At 45.8% G+C, this 20,137-nt stretch overlaps 1 protein-coding gene across 1 annotated transcript; it reads right to left on the reverse strand.

Moving 5' to 3' along the window:
* Positions 1 to 495: 495 nt before the first annotated feature.
* Positions 496 to 19,886, reverse strand: klhl40b (kelch-like family member 40b). The gene is made up of 6 exons (XM_078536618.1): positions 18,237 to 19,886; positions 16,597 to 16,757; positions 12,887 to 12,994; positions 4,718 to 4,903; positions 2,795 to 2,941; positions 496 to 791 (listed from the first exon to the last, which is right to left on the reverse strand). Exons 1-6 carry the CDS (start codon positions 19,368 to 19,370, stop codon positions 680 to 682), a joined length of 1,848 nt encoding a protein of 615 aa, XP_078392744.1. The 5' UTR covers positions 19,371 to 19,886; the 3' UTR covers positions 496 to 679.
* Between the last annotated feature and the right edge of the window lie 251 nt (positions 19,887 to 20,137).

Raw genomic sequence — 20,137 nt, forward strand, 5'->3', positions numbered from 1 at the left:
AACTTAATCTTAGGTGGGGAACAGTGCTTTAGTAATCTAGAGGCCCAGGCTAATACTCTGGGGACAAATCACATGGCAGCTGGTGGAATTTCAAAATTTATTAAATTCAATTAAGAAATCTGGAATATAAATTATTCTCAGTAATGGTGACCACAAAACTACCATTAGACTATCATTAAAAACCCATCTGGTTCACCAATGTCCTTTAGGGAAGGAAATCTGCCGTCCTTACCTGGGTCAGGCCTACATGATCCACAGAAATTTGGTTGACTCTAAACCACCCTCTGAAAGGGTCGAGCAAGCCCCTCAGTTCGGAGGCGATTAGGGACGGGCAACAAATGCTGGCTTTGCCAGCGACACCCACATCCCAAGAAATAATTTTTTTTTAAAAAATCTACCGTCTGACAGTTTTTTCTTTTCGCGAAATAATTCTACCATCCGCATCACTGTGAAACTTCACGTACGCACATCACTCAAAAATCATAGCAACAAATGTTTTTGGAGAATAGTTTCTTTAATAATATAATATCTTTATCTGCATTGCTTATCTGGAAACAATTGGTTCTAAAAAGTCTTGGCTAGTATTTTTTTTTAGAAAAAGAGTACATTATTCCCATCATCCAATATTCAGAGACAAACAACCTGTTTTAAACCAGTTCCTACTACAGTGGCATTTAGTTTATAACTTGCTCATTCGTAAAGTGTTTAGTCGTACTGGGAGGAAGGTTGCCGTGGCAGCATAGGGGATCTCTCGGAGAATGCCAACCCACTCCTCCTTGTCGTCGTCATACCTGAAAACCAAAAAGAAAAATGTATCTTATGCGGAGAAGGCATGAAGATTTGATTTATCATGCCTGAGCCAACTCTTTGGAAGCAGCTACCCAATTAGTCCCTTCCCCCACCCTCCCACCCCCTCCTTTGCTCTTTCCCCATGGCAATTTTGTTCCCCTTTCCATCTAAAACATTCCTGATACGAAGCGGCGAGAGGACATTATACGGCGCCCTGGGCAGACCCGCCCTGGAGTTGCTAGTGTTTAGTTTTGATCATCAGAGCATAAGGGAAGTAATCTTGCCCGAGAGAGACAGCAGAGAAAAACTGCGATCGTTAGCATGAGCGAAGGAGCAGGAGGGGGCTACAGACCCTCTCTAGCCTATTCCACTATTCAATTAGGTCACGGGTGACCTGCGACCTAACTCCATATACCTAGCTTTGCCCCATATCCCTTATTACCTTTGACTAACAAAAATCTACCGTTCTCATATTGGGGGAGATGGTGGCGCAGTGGCAATGTTACAGGACTAGTGATCCAGCAAGAGCTCCAAGAGGACATCGGTTCAAATCCCACTATGGCAGCTGCTAGAATTCAAATTCAATTAATAAAATCTGGAATTAAAAGCTAGATTCAGTAATGGTCACCAGGAAACTATCATTGCTTGTTGTAAAAACCCATCCGGTTCACTAATGTCCTGTAGGGAAGGAAATCTGCCCATCCTTACCTGGTCTGGCCTACGTGTGACTCTGGACCCACAGCAAAGCGGTTGACCCTTAACTGCCCTCTGAAATGGCCGAGCAAGCCACTCAGTTCAAAGGCAAGGATGGGCAACAGATGCTGGGCTTGTCAGTGATGCCCACATCTCATGACAGAATACATTTTGCGGAAGAGTTCCAAGCTTCTGTCACCCTTTTTGTATGTAGAAGTGTTTCCTAATTTCACTCCTGAAAGGTCTGGCTCTAATTTTTAGACTATGTCCCCTAGTTCAAGACTCCTCAACTAGTGGAAATAGTTTCTCTTTACCTACCCTATCTGTTCCCTTTTAATATCTTGAAAACTTCAATTAAATCACCCTTAACCTTGTCAATTCTGGGGAAGAACACTTGAATGGATTATGTCACCAGGCAGAAATAAAGAAACCAGGTCTTAAAAGGGACACTGGAAGAAGATCTATAGAAACGTTGATTAAATATTAATCTAGAGCTGTACTTCATGGTATTCCACGAGGCCAGAACAGGGGCACAGGATACGGCTAACAAAAGGAATGTTTGGAGCTGATGGAAAGAGTTTCTACATGGAGAAAGGGGTTAATAATAGGCATAGGCTTTGGGTGAGATAGTGAAGGTGAAAACCATACACTCATTCAGGAGACAGATAATACAATGGAGTGGCGAAGGAATGCAAGTTGCTCTGGATAATTGAGCTGAATGTAGGTCATGACTATGACAGTCATTTGTAAATTTAATGACAAATTCAAGGGAAACTTCTTCACTCCGAGAGTGGTTAGAATGTGGAAATTGCTGCCAGAGAGTTGAGGTGAATAGTATCGATAGATTTAAAGGGAAGCAAGATAATTATGTGAAAGAGAAAGGAATAGACGGTTATGTTGATGGGGTCACGTGAAATGGGGAGGGAGGAGGCTCAAGTGAGGCCATAAACATTGGCATGGACCTGCTGGATCAAATACATGTGCTGTAAATTGCAGGCAATATTATGATTGATCTCCCTCATCACTGTCTACTCTTTGAAGTAAAACTGACAGACTTGCAAGTGAAGTCTAGAAGGGATGGGGGCTGTTTTTTCCTCTGGCACTCCTCAATCTGTTGGAGAGTCAGCCTCACACTCAGCGCTCATCAAAATAGTCAGCTTTGCAAAGCTTAAAATCACGAACACGTTAATGACAGAGCTACGCTAAGGGACTCGAGGAGGAGTATTCTGAACCTGTGACTCTCTAGGCTGGTTCAGGAAGTCTTTGAGAGGAAATGTTTAGTAAGTTACGCGACGCGATGTTTTAAACTTACTTCCAAATATCATTGATTTCAGTGGGGACAAAATCCCCAGATTCAGCTTGTATCATAGCGAATCCACCAATGGCATACAGGCAATTGGACAGGGTGACCAGGCTCAATGAGCTACGCTCCTGAGGGAACTCCGCCATATCTTCCCACCTACAGCACAGAGAAAGGACCAGTCAAACAATAATCAGAAAATGCCACCTTTACTCTTTTCAACTATAGCGCCAACGATAAGCTAAAGACTTCTTGCGTCTGGATGGTCCAGCGGAGCAGGTGGATTGAGCAGAGGGTCACAGACCTCTTCCCCTCGCCCTCACTGCAGTCCCTTATCTTAGCCAGGCTGCTGTAAGGATGGCTCTGCTTGGTTCTTTTTGGCTGGAGCTGGGGAACTCATCACCAAAAGCTTATTGCTGTCAGTCGGTAGCTTCAGATTCAACTGAGGGACAGCTGCACTGTCAACGGTGCTATCTTTCTGATGAGACCTTAAACTGAGACCCTGTCTGCGCCCTCAGACAGATGTAAAATATTTCACCGCATTACTTCATTGAAGAGCAGGAGTGCTTTGGGAGGTCATGAAAAATGCTATATAAATACAAGTTCTTTCTATCTTGTTGAGAATCTCAAAGCAAATATGGTGCAGCAACACATCATTGCCCTATACCACTTTGACTTCAGGAGTACATGGCCTGCGTGATCTCTGTGGAGTGCTGCCTTGATGATTCATTGTATTTTCCCCTGTATGGTACAGGTCATATACAAACCAGGGAGGTGACTTATTATAGCCCTCATGCTGGCTGAGTTAGCCTGAGTGTGGCAGCTGAGTGAAGCTAAACAACACGCTTCGTCATCCATGGGGCTCTGGAGGAGGGAACAACAACTTGGGTCCCGCCAGGGTTACCAACAGTGGTTGGAGATATTCCTGGATCTTTCATCATATCAATTCCCATCTCCAACCGCCTGCCCAGTCAAGCAGCCTTTTCTACACATCTTCAATATTTTTATAGCTAATCGTCACATCTTCCATCGGCATCATGGGGGTTACCATTGACCAGAAACTGAACTGGACCAGCCATGTAAATACAGTGGCTACAAAAGCAGGTCAGAGGCTGGGAATTCTGTGGCGAGTAACTCACCTCATGACTCCCCAAAGCCTGTCCATCATCTACAAGGCACAAGTCAGGGTTGTGATGGAGTACTCCCCACTTGCCTGGATGAATGTAGCTCCAACACCAGGCAAGAAGCTAAACACCATCCAGGACAAAGCAGTCTGCCTGCAGCACTCCATCATCTTCAACATCCACTCCCACCACTACCAACACATAGTGGCAGCAGTGTGTACCATATACAAGATGCACTGCAGCAACTTACTATGGTTCCTTCAATAGCACCTTCCAAACCCGGGACCCTGCCACCTAGAATAACAAGGACACCAGGTGCATTGGAATACCACTACCTGAAAATTCCCATCCAAGTCATGCACTGTCCTGACTTGGAAATATATCACTGTTCCTTCACTGTCTCTAGGTCAAAATCCCTAACAGCCCTATGGGCGTGCTAACACCAGATGGACTGCAGCAGCTCAAGAAGGCGGCTCACTGCCACCTCCTCAAGGGTAATTAGGGATGGGCAACAAACGCTGGCCTAGCCAGTGACATTCACCTCCCATGAAAGAATAAAAATAAATAAAATGATTCAAAGAAAATTAAAATTTTTTGAATGCCCTGCTGATATTCCTCCTGGGTTGCTGGCAATAGTGATATAATTTTGGAATTCCTGGAAGTTTGGCAACTCTAGTTCCCACTCCTGGTGAACATCGAGCTGAACCAGGAGGAGAATGGATTGGGTTCGGCTTGAAACTTCCCATTGGTATGAATGTCTGCTAATCCGCGGTGTAGGTGCTAACATACAGGACACAAAAAGGCCTCTTACTTGTTCGTGGTTATATCGTACACCTCGATGCTTCCGGTCAGCCCGCTGTCTGTGACCCCTGTCGCCACCCAGATTTTGTCCTGGTGGACTGTTGCTCCAAACAAAGAGCGGGCAATCTTCAAAGGAGCCAGCTCCTTCCATTCGAACCTCTCGGGGTTATACACGCACACTTTGTTCAAACACTTCCTGAAATCAATAGGTAGAGAGCTAGTGAAACCTCTGGTTTACACATGAGATGGAGCAGCCTGTACATCAGCAGAGAAACAGCTCGTATACCCTGGTGTCAGAGTGGCTCAGTTGGTAGCCTGTCCCCTCTGAATCGCAAGGTTACGGGTTCAAATCCTAACCCAGAGACTTGAATGTAGATTGGTGTTCCTTTTTAAAAATCCAATCACAAGACATAAGCATCACTGGTAAGGCCAGCGTTTATTGCCCAGCCTTAATTACCTTTGATAAGGTAGTGGTGAGCATAGAAATGTGTGGCTTTCTCGATCAAATCAGAGAGCAGTTAAGAGTCAACCACATTGCTGAGAGTCTGGAGTCACATATAGGCCAGTAAGGGAAGGATTTGTGGGATGTGGACTTCACTGGCTAGGCCAGCATTTATTGCCTATCCCTAATTGCCCTTGGGAAGGCAGATTCAGTGAACCAGATGGGTTTTTTTTAAAGTAAATATCCAGTAATTTCATCGTCCCCATTACCAATACTAGATTTTATTTCCCCAGTTACCATGGTGGCATTTGAACTTGTGTCTTCATATCATTAGTCCAGGCCTCTGGATTACTAGCCCAATAACATAACCACTATGCTACCATACCTCTTGGAAGAATGCTGCATGGTCAGAGGGGCTGTCTTTTGGATGAAAATTAAAGCAAGACCCATCCACATGCCTTTCTTTTAGGTGGATGTGAAACATCCCATCACTTTATTTCAAAGAAGAATAGGGGCATTCTCCACTGTATCCGGACCAATATTTAACCCTCAACCAACAAATGATTACCACTGCTGTTTGTGAGAGCTTGCTGTGTGCAAATTGGCTGCAACATTTCATACAACAGCGATTACACTTCACAAGTACTCCATTGGTTGTATAACGTTTTGGAATGACCTGAGGCCATATCAATATGCTTTTATCCCTTGTGCCACGTTGTCCAATCTTGCGTTCCATACCTTTTCAATATTTCTATCTTTGAAAAGTCATGACTTCTTTCAATTCTGGGGTTTTTATTGTACCAGAGTTGGCCATGTGATGTAGGATTTGGAGGTTGCTTGCTGCACTTGTCCCAGTTTGAAACAAGTAGATTATTCTTGGCCAAAAATCACCAAGAAATCCAATAGAGGGTTCTAAAGGAACTTCTTTACCCAGAGAGTGCTGAGAATGTGGAACTCGGTGAGTGCGTGCCGTTGTTGGGTAAGAAAGTCTAAATTTTTATTTTGTACAAACCTAATTTGGTTTGTAGTTTGTAGCTGGCATTAAACCGAAACCTACAGTTTAAATTCTGTAGTTGCCAGCCTTAAGCAGGGTTTTTTTCAAGGGTTCCAGTGAAAGAGCAGCTTAATTAAGAAGCAGCTGAAACTGGATCCTCATTAAGTTACTCAGATAAGCCCTTTGTGTTAGGAGCATATATAAGTAGCCAATTTAGTGTGACGTACAATAGAGTGCTGGAGTTGAGCACTTCAGGGAGTGCAACGTACAATAGAGTGACGGAGTTGAGCGCTTCAGGGAGTGCGACGTACAACAGAGTGTTGGAGTTGAGCACATCAGGAAATTAAGCAGAGGAAGGGAAAGAGGTGTTTGGTTGCTTTTGCCTAAATTTTTACAGCCTTCAGGAATTGATTCTTGCTCTGCTACAGGAGAAGAAGCTGGTTAAATGGTGAGTATCTGGTAAGTGATGAAGGTTTATTCTATTCCTAAGGCTCAAAATAGTATACTTTGAGTGAGAGTTGAGCAGGAGAGGATAAAAGGCGTGGATCGAGAGCCCTACCTGCAGTGAGACCAGCAGCAGAGTGACGTGACGAAACACAACATGACGTGAGTGCAGGGAAAGCAGCTGATTGGTGAGGAGGATTGGTGAGTATTTCTAGTCTTTAAAGTAAAAGGAAGGTCTATAGTTGCGTTGGGCCTCTAGTCTTTGTTTTTCTCTCTTAAAAATAGCTGGTTAAGTACAAAATTGATTCTGGTGTAAAAACAAAATTAATTACAATGAAGTGTAAAAGAACAGGGAAACTAGAGTAATTAATTATTAAATTAAATACAAAAGTGATGGCAGGGTGATGTGTTGTTACTGCAGAATGTGGGAGCTGCTGGACACCAAGGAGATCCAGAGCAAACAAACCTGTAGTAACTATTTGCAGCTCTCAGAACTTCAGATCCGAGCTGAGGAGCTGGAGTCCGAACTGCAGATATTGCGCCACATCAGGGAGGGGGAAAGTTACCTGGACACTTTGCTCCAGGAGGCGGTCACCACCCTCAGATTAGGTAATTCAAATTTGGTCTGTGATCAGGGACAGGAGGGTGTGACTGCAGGTGAGGCAGGTATGGGGACCCGGGGGGTAGCACTTGAGGAGCCTCAGCCCCTGCAATAGTCCAACAGTTACGAGGTTCTTGCAAGTTGTGATGATCCATCTCATCCTCCTCTCGAGGTCCCCAGCATCACAGATGCCAGCCTTCAGCTAATTCCATTCACGGCACATGATATCAAGAAATGGCTGAAGGCACTGGACACTGTAAAGGCTATGGGTCCTGACAACATTCCGGCAATAGTACTGAAGACTTGTGCTCCAGAACTTGCCGTGCCCCTAGCCAAGCTGTTCCAGTACAGCTACAACACTGGCATCTACCCGGCTATGAGGAAAATTGCCCAGGTATGTCCTGTACACAAAAAGCAGGACAAATCCAACCCAGCCAATCTCTGCCCCATCAGTCTACTCTCCATCATCAGTAAAGTAGTGGAAGGGGTCATCAACAGTGCTATCAAGCGGCACTTGCTTAGCAATAACCCGCTCACTGATGCCCAGTTTGGGTTCCACCAGGGTCACTCAGCTCCTGACCCCTCATTACAGCCTTGGTTCAAACATGGACAAAAAAGCTGCACTCCCGAGGTGAGGTAAGAATGAATGCCCTTGACATTAAGGCACCATTTGACCGAGTGTGGCATCAAGGAGCCCTAGCAAAACTGGAGTCAATGGGAATCAGAGGGAAAACTCTCTTCTGGTTGGAGTCCTACCTAGCACAAAGGAAGATTGTTGTGGTTGTTGGAGGTCAGTCATCTCAGCTCCAGGACATCACTGCAGGAGTTCCTCAGGGTACTGACCTCGGCCCAACCATTTTCAGCTGCTTCATCAATGACCTTCCTTCCACCATAAGGTCAGAAGTGGGGATGTTCGCTGATGATTGCACAATGTTCAGCACCATTTGCGATTCCTCAGATACAGAAGCAGTCCATGTTCAAATGCAGCAAGACCTGGACAATATCCAGGCTTGGGTTGACAAGTGGCAAGTAACATTCGCGCCACACAAGTGTCAGGCAATGGCCATCTCCAACAAGAGAATCTAACCATCGCCCCTTGACGTTCAATGGCATTACCATCACTGAATCCCCCACTATCAACAACCTGGGGGGGTTACCATTGACCAGGAACTGAACTGGACTAGCCATATAAATACTGTGGCTACAAGAGCAGGTCAGAGGCTAGGAATCATGAGACGAGTAACTCACCTCCTGACTCCCCAAAGCCTGTCCACCATCTACAAGGCACAAGTCAGGAGTGTGATGGAATACTCCCCACTTGCCTGGATGAGTGCAGCTTCTACAACACTGAAGAAGTTGGACATCGTCCAGGACAAAGCAGTCTGCTTAATTGGCACCACATCCACAAACATTCACTCCCTCCACCATCGACGCACAGTAGCAGCAGTGTGTACCATCTACAAGACGCACTGCAGGAATTCACCAAGGCTCCTTGGCAGCACCTTCCAAACCCACGCCCACTACCACCTAGAAGGACAAGGGCAGCAGATAGATGGGAACACCATCACCTGGAAGTTCCCCTCCAAGTCACTCACCATCCTGACTTGGAAATGTATCGCCGTTCCTTCACTGTTGCTGGGTCAAAATCCTGGAACGTCTTTCCTAACAGCACAGTGGGTGTACCTACACCACGTGGACTGCAGCGGTTCAAGAAGGCAGCTCACCACCACCTTCTCAAGGGCAACTAGGGATGGGCAATAAATGCTGGCCCAGCCAGCAAAGCCCACATCCCATGAGTGAATTTAAAAAAAAGTTGTGTGGACGAGAGCAGGAACTGCAGGGAGGATGAATGAACTGACCATGGCACCATGGTACAATCCAATTGCGGGGAGGAAATAGGAACGTAGTAGTGGTAGGGGACAGTATGATTAGGGGGATAACTACTGTTCTCTGCAACCGTAAGTGAGAGTCCAGGAAGCTGTGTTGCCTACCCAGTGCCAGGGTTAAGGACATCTCCTCAGGGCTGGAGAGGAACTTGGAGTGGGAGGGGAGGGATCCAGTTGTTGTCGTCCATGTTGGTGCGAACGACATTGATAAGACTAGAAAGGAGGTTCTGCAGAAAGAATTTGAACAGTTAGGAGCTAAATTAAAAAGCAGACCCTCCAAGGTAATAATCTCGGAATTATTACCTGACCCACGGGCAAACTGGCATAGGGTAAATAAAGTGAAGGAGTTAAATACATGGCTCAAAGATTGGTGGTGGGAGGAATGCGTTTCAGTCCATGGGGCACTGGCACCAATACTGGGGTAGAAGGGAGCTGTTCCGTTGGGTTAGGCTTCACTTGAACCATGCTGGGACCAGTGTCCAGGTGAATTGAATAACTATGAATGACTATGGCTGTAGAGAGGGCTTTAAACTAAATAGGGCTGGGGGAGGGAAGGTGCTGAGGCTTTGGAGAAGGGTTACATAGGCTAACAAAGCAAAAAGGATATGGCAGCATTGCAGGGCAGTTATTTAGGTAATGATACCCAGAGTGGGACAGGGAGGGACAGAGTGTAAAATCATTTTAAAAAGCAGCAAATAGGGTCAAAGGGGGTAAAAAGGCAAAATTAATGGCCCTTTACTTAAATGCATGTAATATTCGGAACAAAATAAATGAATTAATAGCACAAATTGAAGTTACTGGTATGATCTTATAGCCTTTATGGAGACATGGTTACAAGGAGATCAAAGCTGGGAACTAAATATTCAGTGATATGTGACTTTTCGAAAGGACAGGCAGGAAGGAAAGGGTGGTGGGGTAGCTTTGTTAGTACGAGATGGAATAAGTGCGGTAGCAAGAAATGATCTTGGATTGGAAGATGTAGAATCCAAATGGGTGAAGGTAAGAAATAAGGGGAAGAAGACACTGGTGGGAGTAATCTATAGGCCCCCAAACAGTAGCTATATTGTAGGACAGAGAATAAATCGGAAGATAATGAGAGCATGTGAAAAAGGTAGTACATTAATCATGGGTGACTTTAATCTTCATGTAGATTGGGAAAATCAAATTGGCAGAGGTAGACATGAGCAAGAATTCATAGAGTGTATTCAGGACAGTTTCCTCGAACAATATGTTGTGGATCCAACCAGGGATCAGGCTATTTTGGATCTGGTAACGTGTAATGAGGCAGGTTCAATAAATGATCTCAGAATAAAAGCTCCCCTAGGAAACAGTGACCATAACATGGTAGAATTTAGCATTCAGTGAGAGTGAGAAACTTGGGTCGGAAACACCCTTTTTGAATAAGGGTGTTACGCTGGCAGTGTTCCAATCCCCTGGGGCTTTAGAGAATAAGGCTGGGGAAATAATATGAGAACCAGGAGATGGCAGAGGAGTTGAATGAATACTTTGCATCAATCTTCACGGTAGAAGACATTAATAGCATTCCAAAAATACTAAGTAATCAAGGGCTAAAGGGTGGGTGGTGAAAGATAACTATCACTAGAGAAAAAGTGCTAGGGAAACTAATGGGGCTAAAGGCCGATAGGTTCCCTGGACCTGATGGGTTGCATCCTAGGATATTAAGGAAGTAGCTACAGAGATAATGGGTGCACTGGTAGTAATCTTCCAAGAATCCTTAGATTCTTGAAAAGTCCCAGAGGATTGGAAAACTCCTGGCACGTTTCAGTGAAAAGTTGTAGCCTAGGATATTAAAGGAAATGGCTGCAGAGATAGTGCATGCACTGGTAGTAATCTCCCAGAGAATTTTCACAAGGTTGATCCTGGGTATGGAGGGATTTTCTTATGAGGAGAGGTTGAGTCGTTTGGGCCTGTACTCATTGGAGTTTAGAAGAATGAGAGGTAAGCTTGTTGAAACATATAAGATTCTTAGGGGGCTTGACAGGGTAGATGCTGAGAGGTTGTTTCCCCTTGTGGGAGAGTCTAGGACCAGAGGGCATAATTTCAGAGTAAGGGCTATGCCCATTTATGACAGAGATGAGGAGGAATTTCTTCTCTGAGGGTAGTGAATCTGTGGAATTCTTTACCGCAGAGGGTTGTAGAGGCTGGGTCGTTAAGTATATTCAAGGCTTAGATAGACAGATTTTTAATCAGTAAAGAAATCAAGGGTTATGGGGTAAAGGCAGAAAAGTAGAGTTGAGGATCATCAGATCAGCCATGATCTCATTGAATGGCAGAGCAGACTCGATGGGCCGAATGGCCTACTTCTGCTCCTACTTCTTATGGTCTCACTACCTCAGGGAGTGGTTGAAGCAAATCCTATAGATACATATAAGGGGAATCAAGACAAGCATATGAGGGAGAAGGCAATAGAGGGTTATGATGGTAGATCTAGACGAGGAAAGATGGGAGGAAGCTTGAGTGGAGCATAAACACCAGGAGGGACTGGTTGGGCAGAATGGCCTTTTATTGTGCTGTATATCCTATGAAAAGAATTGGTTGGCTTTAACAAGAGAGTTGTCCACATCTAACCAATCTGTGTAATGAATGTCCTTTAGGGAAGGGAATCTACTGTTCTTACCTGGTCTGGCCTACAAGCGACACCAGACCCACAGCAATGTGGTTGACTATGAACTGCCCTCTGAAATGGCCCTGGCAAAGACACTCAGTTCAAGGGCAATTAGGGATGAGGCAACAAATGCTGGCCTTGTCAGCGATGCCCATATCCCATGAAAGAATAAAAAAGATCTCGAATCTTCTTGGTCAGTATTGAGCTAGCTGCGGTCAGCTGTTGGGGGACTTGTAGTCTGAGCAAGATGACATGAAGGGAGGCGATGGCGGAGTGGTATTGTCACTGGGCTAGTAATCCAGAGACCCTGGGTAATTCTCTGGGGACCCAGGTTCAAATCCTGCCACAGCAAATAGTAGAATTTGAATTCAATAAAAATCTGGAATTTAAAAAGTCGGATGATGACCAATTAATGTCAATTGTTGTAAAAACCCATCTGGTTCTCTAATATCCTGTAGGGAAGGAAATCTCCTGTCCTTACCTGGACTGGCCTACATGTGACTCCAGACATGTTGGCTCTTTAATGCCCTCTCAAAAAGGGCAATTAGGGATAGGTAATAAATGCTGGCCTAGTCAGTGATGTCATCATCCATGAATGAATAAAAAATGCTCTCCACAACAAATGCCCAAGAAGCCCTGAGCTGCTCTTCTCCCTCAACCCAACTGTTCCTACAGTGGAAGGATTCTGATCTTCTAACCTCCAATATGGAGTTCCAATGACAAAACTCCTTAACAGCCTCTCTTGTACATAACTGTAAACTTGAATAGACCACGACAGCTTATAGACCACAGAATTCAGTAAAAACTAAACATTTCCCTTTTTACAAGAGAGCCTCAGAAATAGCGGTGAGGTGGCCCCAACAAGAGTCTTAAAAGCATTGGAGAAATCGTAGGTGGCAAAGAACTGAGGCAGCCGGAGGGTGTATGGTTTTGAAGTCTTGGGGTGGAATGAATGGACTTAAAATCAGGGGAGGTGCGATGAGGTCGGGTTTCAACACAGTGATCTCCTTCTAAAGATGGAAGTCGAGGGCCCTGTAAAGTCCACCACGTGAGAAGAGCTGCTGCAATTCAGGGGCTCGTCAGATAAATTAGCTAAGGGCGGAATTGGATTTAACCAGATCTCAGATCATCCTCAGAATTGCTTTGTGTTACTTGAAAGTAATATTTAACAAAGAGGCATACTTACTTATCTTTTCCTTTGCCTCCTATTACGTACACCCGTGCATTGTGAGACAACACAGAATGGCCATACACTTCATATGGAAGCGGATCCGATTCTCCCCATTTAAACGTGCTGGAAATGGAAAGAGATTGTTTTGACAAAGACGCATAAGAAAATTTCCATGAGCAAGCTCTTCTGGGAAAACTATTTATAGGGGGTCTCCCAGGGTCTGAGGATGTAACAAGGAGGGTGGATAAAGGGAAATCAGTAGATGTGGCGTATTTGGATTTCCAAAGTCCATTCAATAAGGTGTCATTTAAAAGGTTACTACACAAGATAAGAGTGTTGAGGGTAATGGATGGAGGGTTGGCTCTGACCTACAGGAAACAGAGCTGGGATAAATAGGGCATTTTCAGATTGGCAAACTGTAACCAGTGGAGCGTAACAGGGATCGGGCCTCAACTATTTACGTTCTATATTAACGACCTACATGAAGGAACAGGATGTCTTGTAGCCAATTTTGCTGATGATACAAAAGACAGTTGGGAAAGCGAGTTATGAGGGGGGCACAGAGAGTCTGCAAAGGGATATAGATAGGTGAAGTGAGTGGACAAATATTTGACAGATGGAGTATAAAGTGGGAAAATGTGAGGTTGTCCACTTTGGCAGGAAGAATAAAAATGCAGAGCATTATTTAAATGGAGAGAGACAGCAGAAAGCTGTGATACAAAGGGTGTCTTTGTACATTTAATCACAAGGTGTTAGCATGCCGGCACAGCGACTAATAAGGAAGGCAAGTGGAATATTGGCCTTTGATGCAAGGGAAATGGAGTATAAAAGTAGGGAAGTCTCGCTGCATCTGTACAGGGCAATGATGAGCTCACACCTAGAGTACTGTGTACCGTTTTGGTCTCCTTTTTTAAGGGGGGATATACTTCAGAGAAAGTTCACCAGATTGATTCCCAGGATGAAAGGGTTATCTTATGAGGGAACATCGAGAAGGTTGAGCCTCTAGTTTAGAAGAATGAGAGGTGATCTTGTTGAAACATAAGATTGTGAGGGGGTTTGACAGGAAGATGCTGAGATGATGTTTCCCCTCATGGGGGGGAATCTAGAACTAGGGGGCGCAGTTTCAAAATAAGGGCTCTCCCATTTAAGACGGAGTTGAGGAGGAATTTCTTCTCTTGGAGGGTCGTTAGGCTTTGGAAATCTCTACCCCAGAGAGCAGTGGAGGCTGGGTCGTTGAACTCAGCAAGGCTGAGTTAGATTTTTAATCTAAAAGGGAGTCGAGGGTTATGGGGGCAGGTAGGAGAGTGGAGTTAAGGCCCAATCAGAATAGTTAGGATCTTATTGAATGGCGGAGCAGGCTTGAGGGACCAAATAGCCTGTTTCTTATGTTCTCATGTCTGTATTTCCAAGGGTTTCCTGGAAATATTTATTTACAGGGGATCGCTGGAAGTGAGTCAGTATTGACTGGGATTTTTGAGTGTGTCAATATTATCAGGGATCTCCAAGAAGGTGTCAGTATTTGCAGGGGTCCCTTGGTGTGTCAGTATTTATAGAGGGTCTCCGGGATTGATGCAGTATTTAAAGGTGGTCTCCGGAATTTGGCAGTATTTACAGGGAGTCTCTGGGTGTGTGACAGCATTTACAGGGAGTCTCTGGGAATGTGACAGTATTTACAGGGAGTGTCTGGGTGTGTGACAGTATTTACAGGGAGTCTCTGGGAATGTGACAGTATTTACAGGGAGTCTCTGGGAAAGTGACAGCATTTCCAGGGAGTCTCTGGGAATGTGACAGCATTTACAGAGAGTCTCTGGGAATGTGACAGCATTTACAGGGAGTCTCTGGGAATGTGACAGTATTTACAGGGAGTCCCTGGGAGTGTGGCAGTATTTACAGGGAGTCCCTGGGAGTGTGGCAGTATTTACAGGGAGTGTGGCAGTATTTACAGAGAGTCCCTGGGAGTGTGGCAGTATTTACAGAGAGTCCCTGGGAGTGTGGCAGTATTTACAGGGAGTCTCTGGGAGTGTGGCAGTATTTACAGGGAGTCCCTGGGAGTGTGGCAGTATTTACAGAGAGTCCCTGGGAGTGTGGCAGTATTTGCAGGGAGTCCCTGGGAGTGTGGCAGTATTTACAGGGAGTCCCTGGGAGTGTGGCAGTATTTACAGGGAGTCTCTGGGAGTGTGGCAGTATTTACAGAGAGTCTCTGGGAGTGTGACAGTATTTACAGGGAGTCTCTCGGAGTGTGGCAGTATTTACAGGGAGTCTCTGGGAGTGTGGCAGTATGCGCAGAGAGTCTCTGGGAGTGTGACAGTATTTACAGGGAGTCTCTGGGAGTGTGGCAGTATGCGCAGAGAGTCTCTGGGAGTGTGGCAGTATTTACAGGGAGTCTCTGGGAGTGTGGCAGTATGCGCAGAGAGTCTCTGGGAGTGTGGCAGTATTTACAGGGAGTCTCTGGGAGTGTGGCAGTATGCGCAGAGAGTCTCTGGGAGTGTGGCAGTATTTACAGGGAGCCTCTGGGAGTGTGGCAGTATGCGCAGAGAGTCTCTGGGAGTGTGGCAGCATTTACAGTGTGTCACCAAGGGCTTGTTAAACAGTCCTGGGTGTATTTTGCAATCTATTTATGTGTTTGGTGGCTGTCTACTTTTTCATTTTATAATGAATTCAGAGTTCATCACCGTATGACGAAGGAGATTGCTTATGCTTTTACTATTATATTTAATGTTTCCTCAGGAAGCTAAAAGGAAACTTTATCTAAGTTTTTTAACCTTAAAAAACTTTGTAAAGTTAACAGGTAGCAGATTCACTCTCAAATGGAAGACTTTGAGCTTTGTTAAAGTTTTGCCAGCGATCAGATTAAAATAACAGGCAGAGAGCTCCCTTGCGACTCAACAAAAGCCCTGCAGGATTAGAGGTATAAATAGGTACATTTTTATAGTTCCTTTCACAACCTCAGGATATCCCAAACATTTCAGTCGCCTGTTTTTTTTTGTTCATTCGCGGGATGTGGGCTTCACTGGCTGGGCCAGCATTTGTTGCCCAACCCTAGTTGCCCTTGAGAAGGTGGTGGTGAGCTGCCTTCTTGAACCGCTGCAGTCCATGTGGCGTAGGTACACCCGCAGTGGTCATTACTGTATTATAGGAAAGGCAATTTGCCCCCACAGACAGCAATGAGTTAAATGGACAGATAACCTGTGTCTTTTTTTTAATATAGATGTTGGTCGAAGGATAAATATTGGCTGATTCTCCATGGCAGCACCTCAGCAATCAGAGTTGACTTGCCAACCAATCAGACACCCTTTTCTCTCATAGTATAAATTGTCGTGAACGTTGGAAATTTGGTATTCTTGCATTTGTCCTGATAAGTGCAAGACAAAAAGCTTCACCAACATGTCTCTCTTTTCAGCAACATTCAAATGCAGCACTCCCTCAGTACTGCACTTGAGCATCAGTCTGGATTATGCTTCCAAGTCTCTGGGGAGGCCCTTGGAGTCCGAATCTGCTGGGTTAGGAATGAGAGTGCTACCCGCTGAGCCACGTCTGACACATGTACGATAAAAAGATTGGCGTGACTCACTAAGCATTGATTTCATTGAGTTGAGCCTTCGAGGGAACTACACCTGTTATTTTAATCGCAATGAAGCACTGGTCACACTTTAGCCAAATGCTCAGGATGTTCCATCTGATGGAGATTCCATTACCTTGATTTATGCCTGTTCATAGAAACCTACTGTCGATCATAGCACATCACAGTGTTCAGTGTCTTCTCCCCTTCATTCACCTCCTTCCCTCCAATAACATAGATGGCATTGTTAGCTTCGCCCAGACCGAAGAGACAGCGTGGTGACGGCAAGGGTGGCATCCCCAGCCAGTCAGAGTCCAGGTGATCAAACTGTTCACAGGTCAAAGTACAATATTAGAAAGAAAGACCAAACTTGCAGTTACATAGCCCAATACCATGCACTCAAAATACCTCACGTCCAATGAGTTACTTCTGAAACGCATGCAGTTTTTTTTTTTGCAGCCAAACATCTCAGCCCGCAGAAGGTAAGGAATTCAGGGGCAGCTTCTTTTCCCAGAGAGTGCAGAGAATGTGGACTTTGCTAACACAGGGAGTGGTTGAGATGGAAAGCGTCAATCCACCAACAACTCCAGAAACTCCTCTTTAGCAGGTTAACAACATTGGCCTCACTTTTAGATGTGAGATTGGACACTGAGCTAAAACTAACCTTGAGCTAAAACTAACCTCCTTACTCCCTCCACCTCTTCCCCTGCCTCCATTCTAACACCCCTGTCCCTAACACCCACCTTCCACCTCCTCCCACAACCTTCCCCCTCCCCTACCCCCTCCTCCTCCGACAGATATTCTCTTTATTTTTCAATTGACTCATTCTGCCTCCTTATGTCTTAGGCTGATATTACTTCTGCCACTTAACTATTTCCTGTTTTCTGTTTTACAGATCATTCCCTCAATTGCTTTTCTTTTCTGTGTAATTATATTTTTAAATATAAATATGATTTAGCCTTTAGCCTACTAAGAGTGTTTCTAAGAGATCTGCAGCAATTGATGAAATACGTCCAACATTTACCCCAACAATAGGCTTCATTATTTTCACCCTGAATATCCCAATTTTGATCACAAGGAGAGATTTCTATCGGAGGGACGTGCAGGCTGATCTCTGGAAGCTCTGACGAGTAAGAGTTAAAGCACCAGGAAGCAACCTGCATTGTTACAATTTCTATTTAGAATGCATTGGTTAAATCGGAAGCATGATGCAGAGTTAGGGGATTGAATTTCACCTCAACTTGCAGTGCAAGTTTAAGATTTGAGTAGAAATTGAGGAGTGGTGGCGGGGGTACCGAGTGGGGAGACCCTGTCTTATTTTCCCTCTCCCTGGCTCAAAAGCACTGGGGCCGGTTGGAGCAGTCCCCTCAGCACAGGCCGGGAATTAAACCTGGGATCTTCCCTACCATACGAAGCATTTACCCACTAAACAATGTTGCAGTTGCTCACTATGTTATCTCAGCTGCCTCCCCTTCGATGTGTCAGCTTAGATTCATGCTTTAGAATTAGAGGAATTTACAGCACAGAAATAAGCCATTCAGCCCAACTGGTCCATCCAGTGTTTATACTTCACAGAAGCCTCCTTTCACCTCTATTCCACCTAACCCTATCGGCATAATCTCCTAATCCTTGCTGCCCCTCATGTAACTTCCCCTTCAATACATATATATTTGGGTTCAATTCTAAATATCATTTTTCAAAGACCCTCTCTCCCCCTCTCCTGCACTCTAAATGTCACCGATATAATTATTCAGGGGCACAAGAGGAAATGAAGTCAGCTCAAAGCAGAACTCAAGGTTCACTCACCTGTAAGAAGTAGGAATGCAGTGGGTTTTCCTTATCACCTTCGTTGTAGTAGAGGCCCCCGGCTACGAAGATCTGGTTCTGCTTGGTCACTATGCTGATGTGGTTTTTGGGAATCTTACTGGACATGGAGGCAAAGTAACATTCATTGTTGGTGGGGTCATAGGCCACGGTGGCCTCATCATTAATCATGAAGATCAGGTCTTTCACAAACATACCAAACCGTAGGTTTTCATTCAAGATGCCAGGGACCAGCTCTTCCTCTTCCTCCTTGGCCTCGGCGCTGACTGCAGCTTCTGTGGTTTCGGTTCCCACAGCAACCGGCTTCTCTTTCTTGGTCTTTCCCGGAGGCGATTTGCCCTCCTGGGCATCTTTCACTAACTGAAGCTTCTTCAGGAGCTCTGGGTTCGACTTGACCATCGGGTCCTCCTCGACGCACTCCTTCACGTACTCCGTGGGCATCAGGCGGAAGCGAATGCAGTCGAACAGCCCCGGCAAGGCCTCGAGATGGCTCTCCTCGTGGGCCGCCCAATTCATTACCGCCTCAAAGACAGCCTCTTCCTTTTCCACGTTGAGTGAGTCGCTGGCCACGATGGCAATGATCTCGTTGGGGCTCAACTGGAGAAAGTCCTGGTCCTTGCTGATCAGGTTGAAGTGATCGCAGACAAAGTCCCTGGCCCCCACAGCCAGCCGGGGGCAGTCCAGCATCAAGCCCAGCCTGAAAATGGCCAGGCAGTTGCTCAGGCCCAGACGCTTCTGCAGGTAGGAGATGCAGACGGTGAAGATGGAGGGGATCTGGAACATGTTGGCCGCTGTGAAGATGTCCTGCACGTTGTTGTCGCTCAGCTGGACCTCCGAGGTGTAGATGTAACGGAGGAGGACCTCGACCATGTCAGGTTCCACGTCCTCCAGGGCGATTTCTCGCTTCTTGCTCTCCTCGAGGTCCGAGAGGAACATGGCCCGGAAGTAGGGGCTGCAGGCCGCCAGCACCAGCCGGTGGCATGGAAACTCCTTGTCTTTGACCTTGAGGATGCAGTCCACAAACCTGTTGTTCTCCAGCAGGTCCCGGAGCCCCTCCTGCAGCAGGGTCTGCTGGTAAATGCGAGGCTCCTCTGCTGGGTCGATAGGGATCGCCATGACCGATCAGCGAATCTCTGGGAGAGGCGAGACTGATCTGAAGCAGTTCCCAGTCGGCGTGTACTCGAAATGATTGCTGCCCCAGCTGTCCTGCTCTCTGCACATTCCTGTTGGACTTATATATAGGAGCATCAACATAAAGCTCAGGAATGCAATCTGCAGGGGAGTGGGCTGGGGAGTGGGCTGGGGAAGATGATCCCACCCTCGGCAGAGGGACATGTCAATCAGTCAGCCTGAACAACTGCAGCATCCCTGGCTGGAAAAATCTGTCCAAACACATGAGTCATATTCTTCTTCTACCTAGGCAGTTGCTCAGGATCGGGAATGACTTGCTATAATTCCGGTTGATAGGTTCAGAGATGGCTGATTAAGTCCAAATGTGCAACCTGCCGGCTCTGCCTCATGCAGAGCAGGTGGTGCTTGAAGGGCTGGGTAGCTGGGCTGCCTGGAGGTTTGAGCACTCCCTCCAACGTCTCGACTTCCCCCTGCCTCTTACCAACCTCGATATGTGCAGTACCTCCCCGAATGAGCCTTCTCCATTTTGGTTGTCCACAGTCCAGGGACTCCAGTGAGACATATTCACCCCCACTGCCCCACCTCTTCCCCCTCCACCTCATCTTCCCCAGTGTCAGTGTAATTATTTCTTTTTAAATCACTTGCCTCACTAACTTGATCGATTTTTTTCGAGGAAGTGACAAAGATGATCGACGATGGAAGGGCAGTGGATGTTATCTACATGGATTTCAGTAAGGCCTTTGACAAGGTCC

This window comes from Cetorhinus maximus, chromosome 3, assembly GCF_964194155.1.
Source record: "Cetorhinus maximus chromosome 3, sCetMax3.hap1.1, whole genome shotgun sequence".
NCBI classification, from domain to species: domain Eukaryota; kingdom Metazoa; phylum Chordata; class Chondrichthyes; order Lamniformes; family Cetorhinidae; genus Cetorhinus; species Cetorhinus maximus.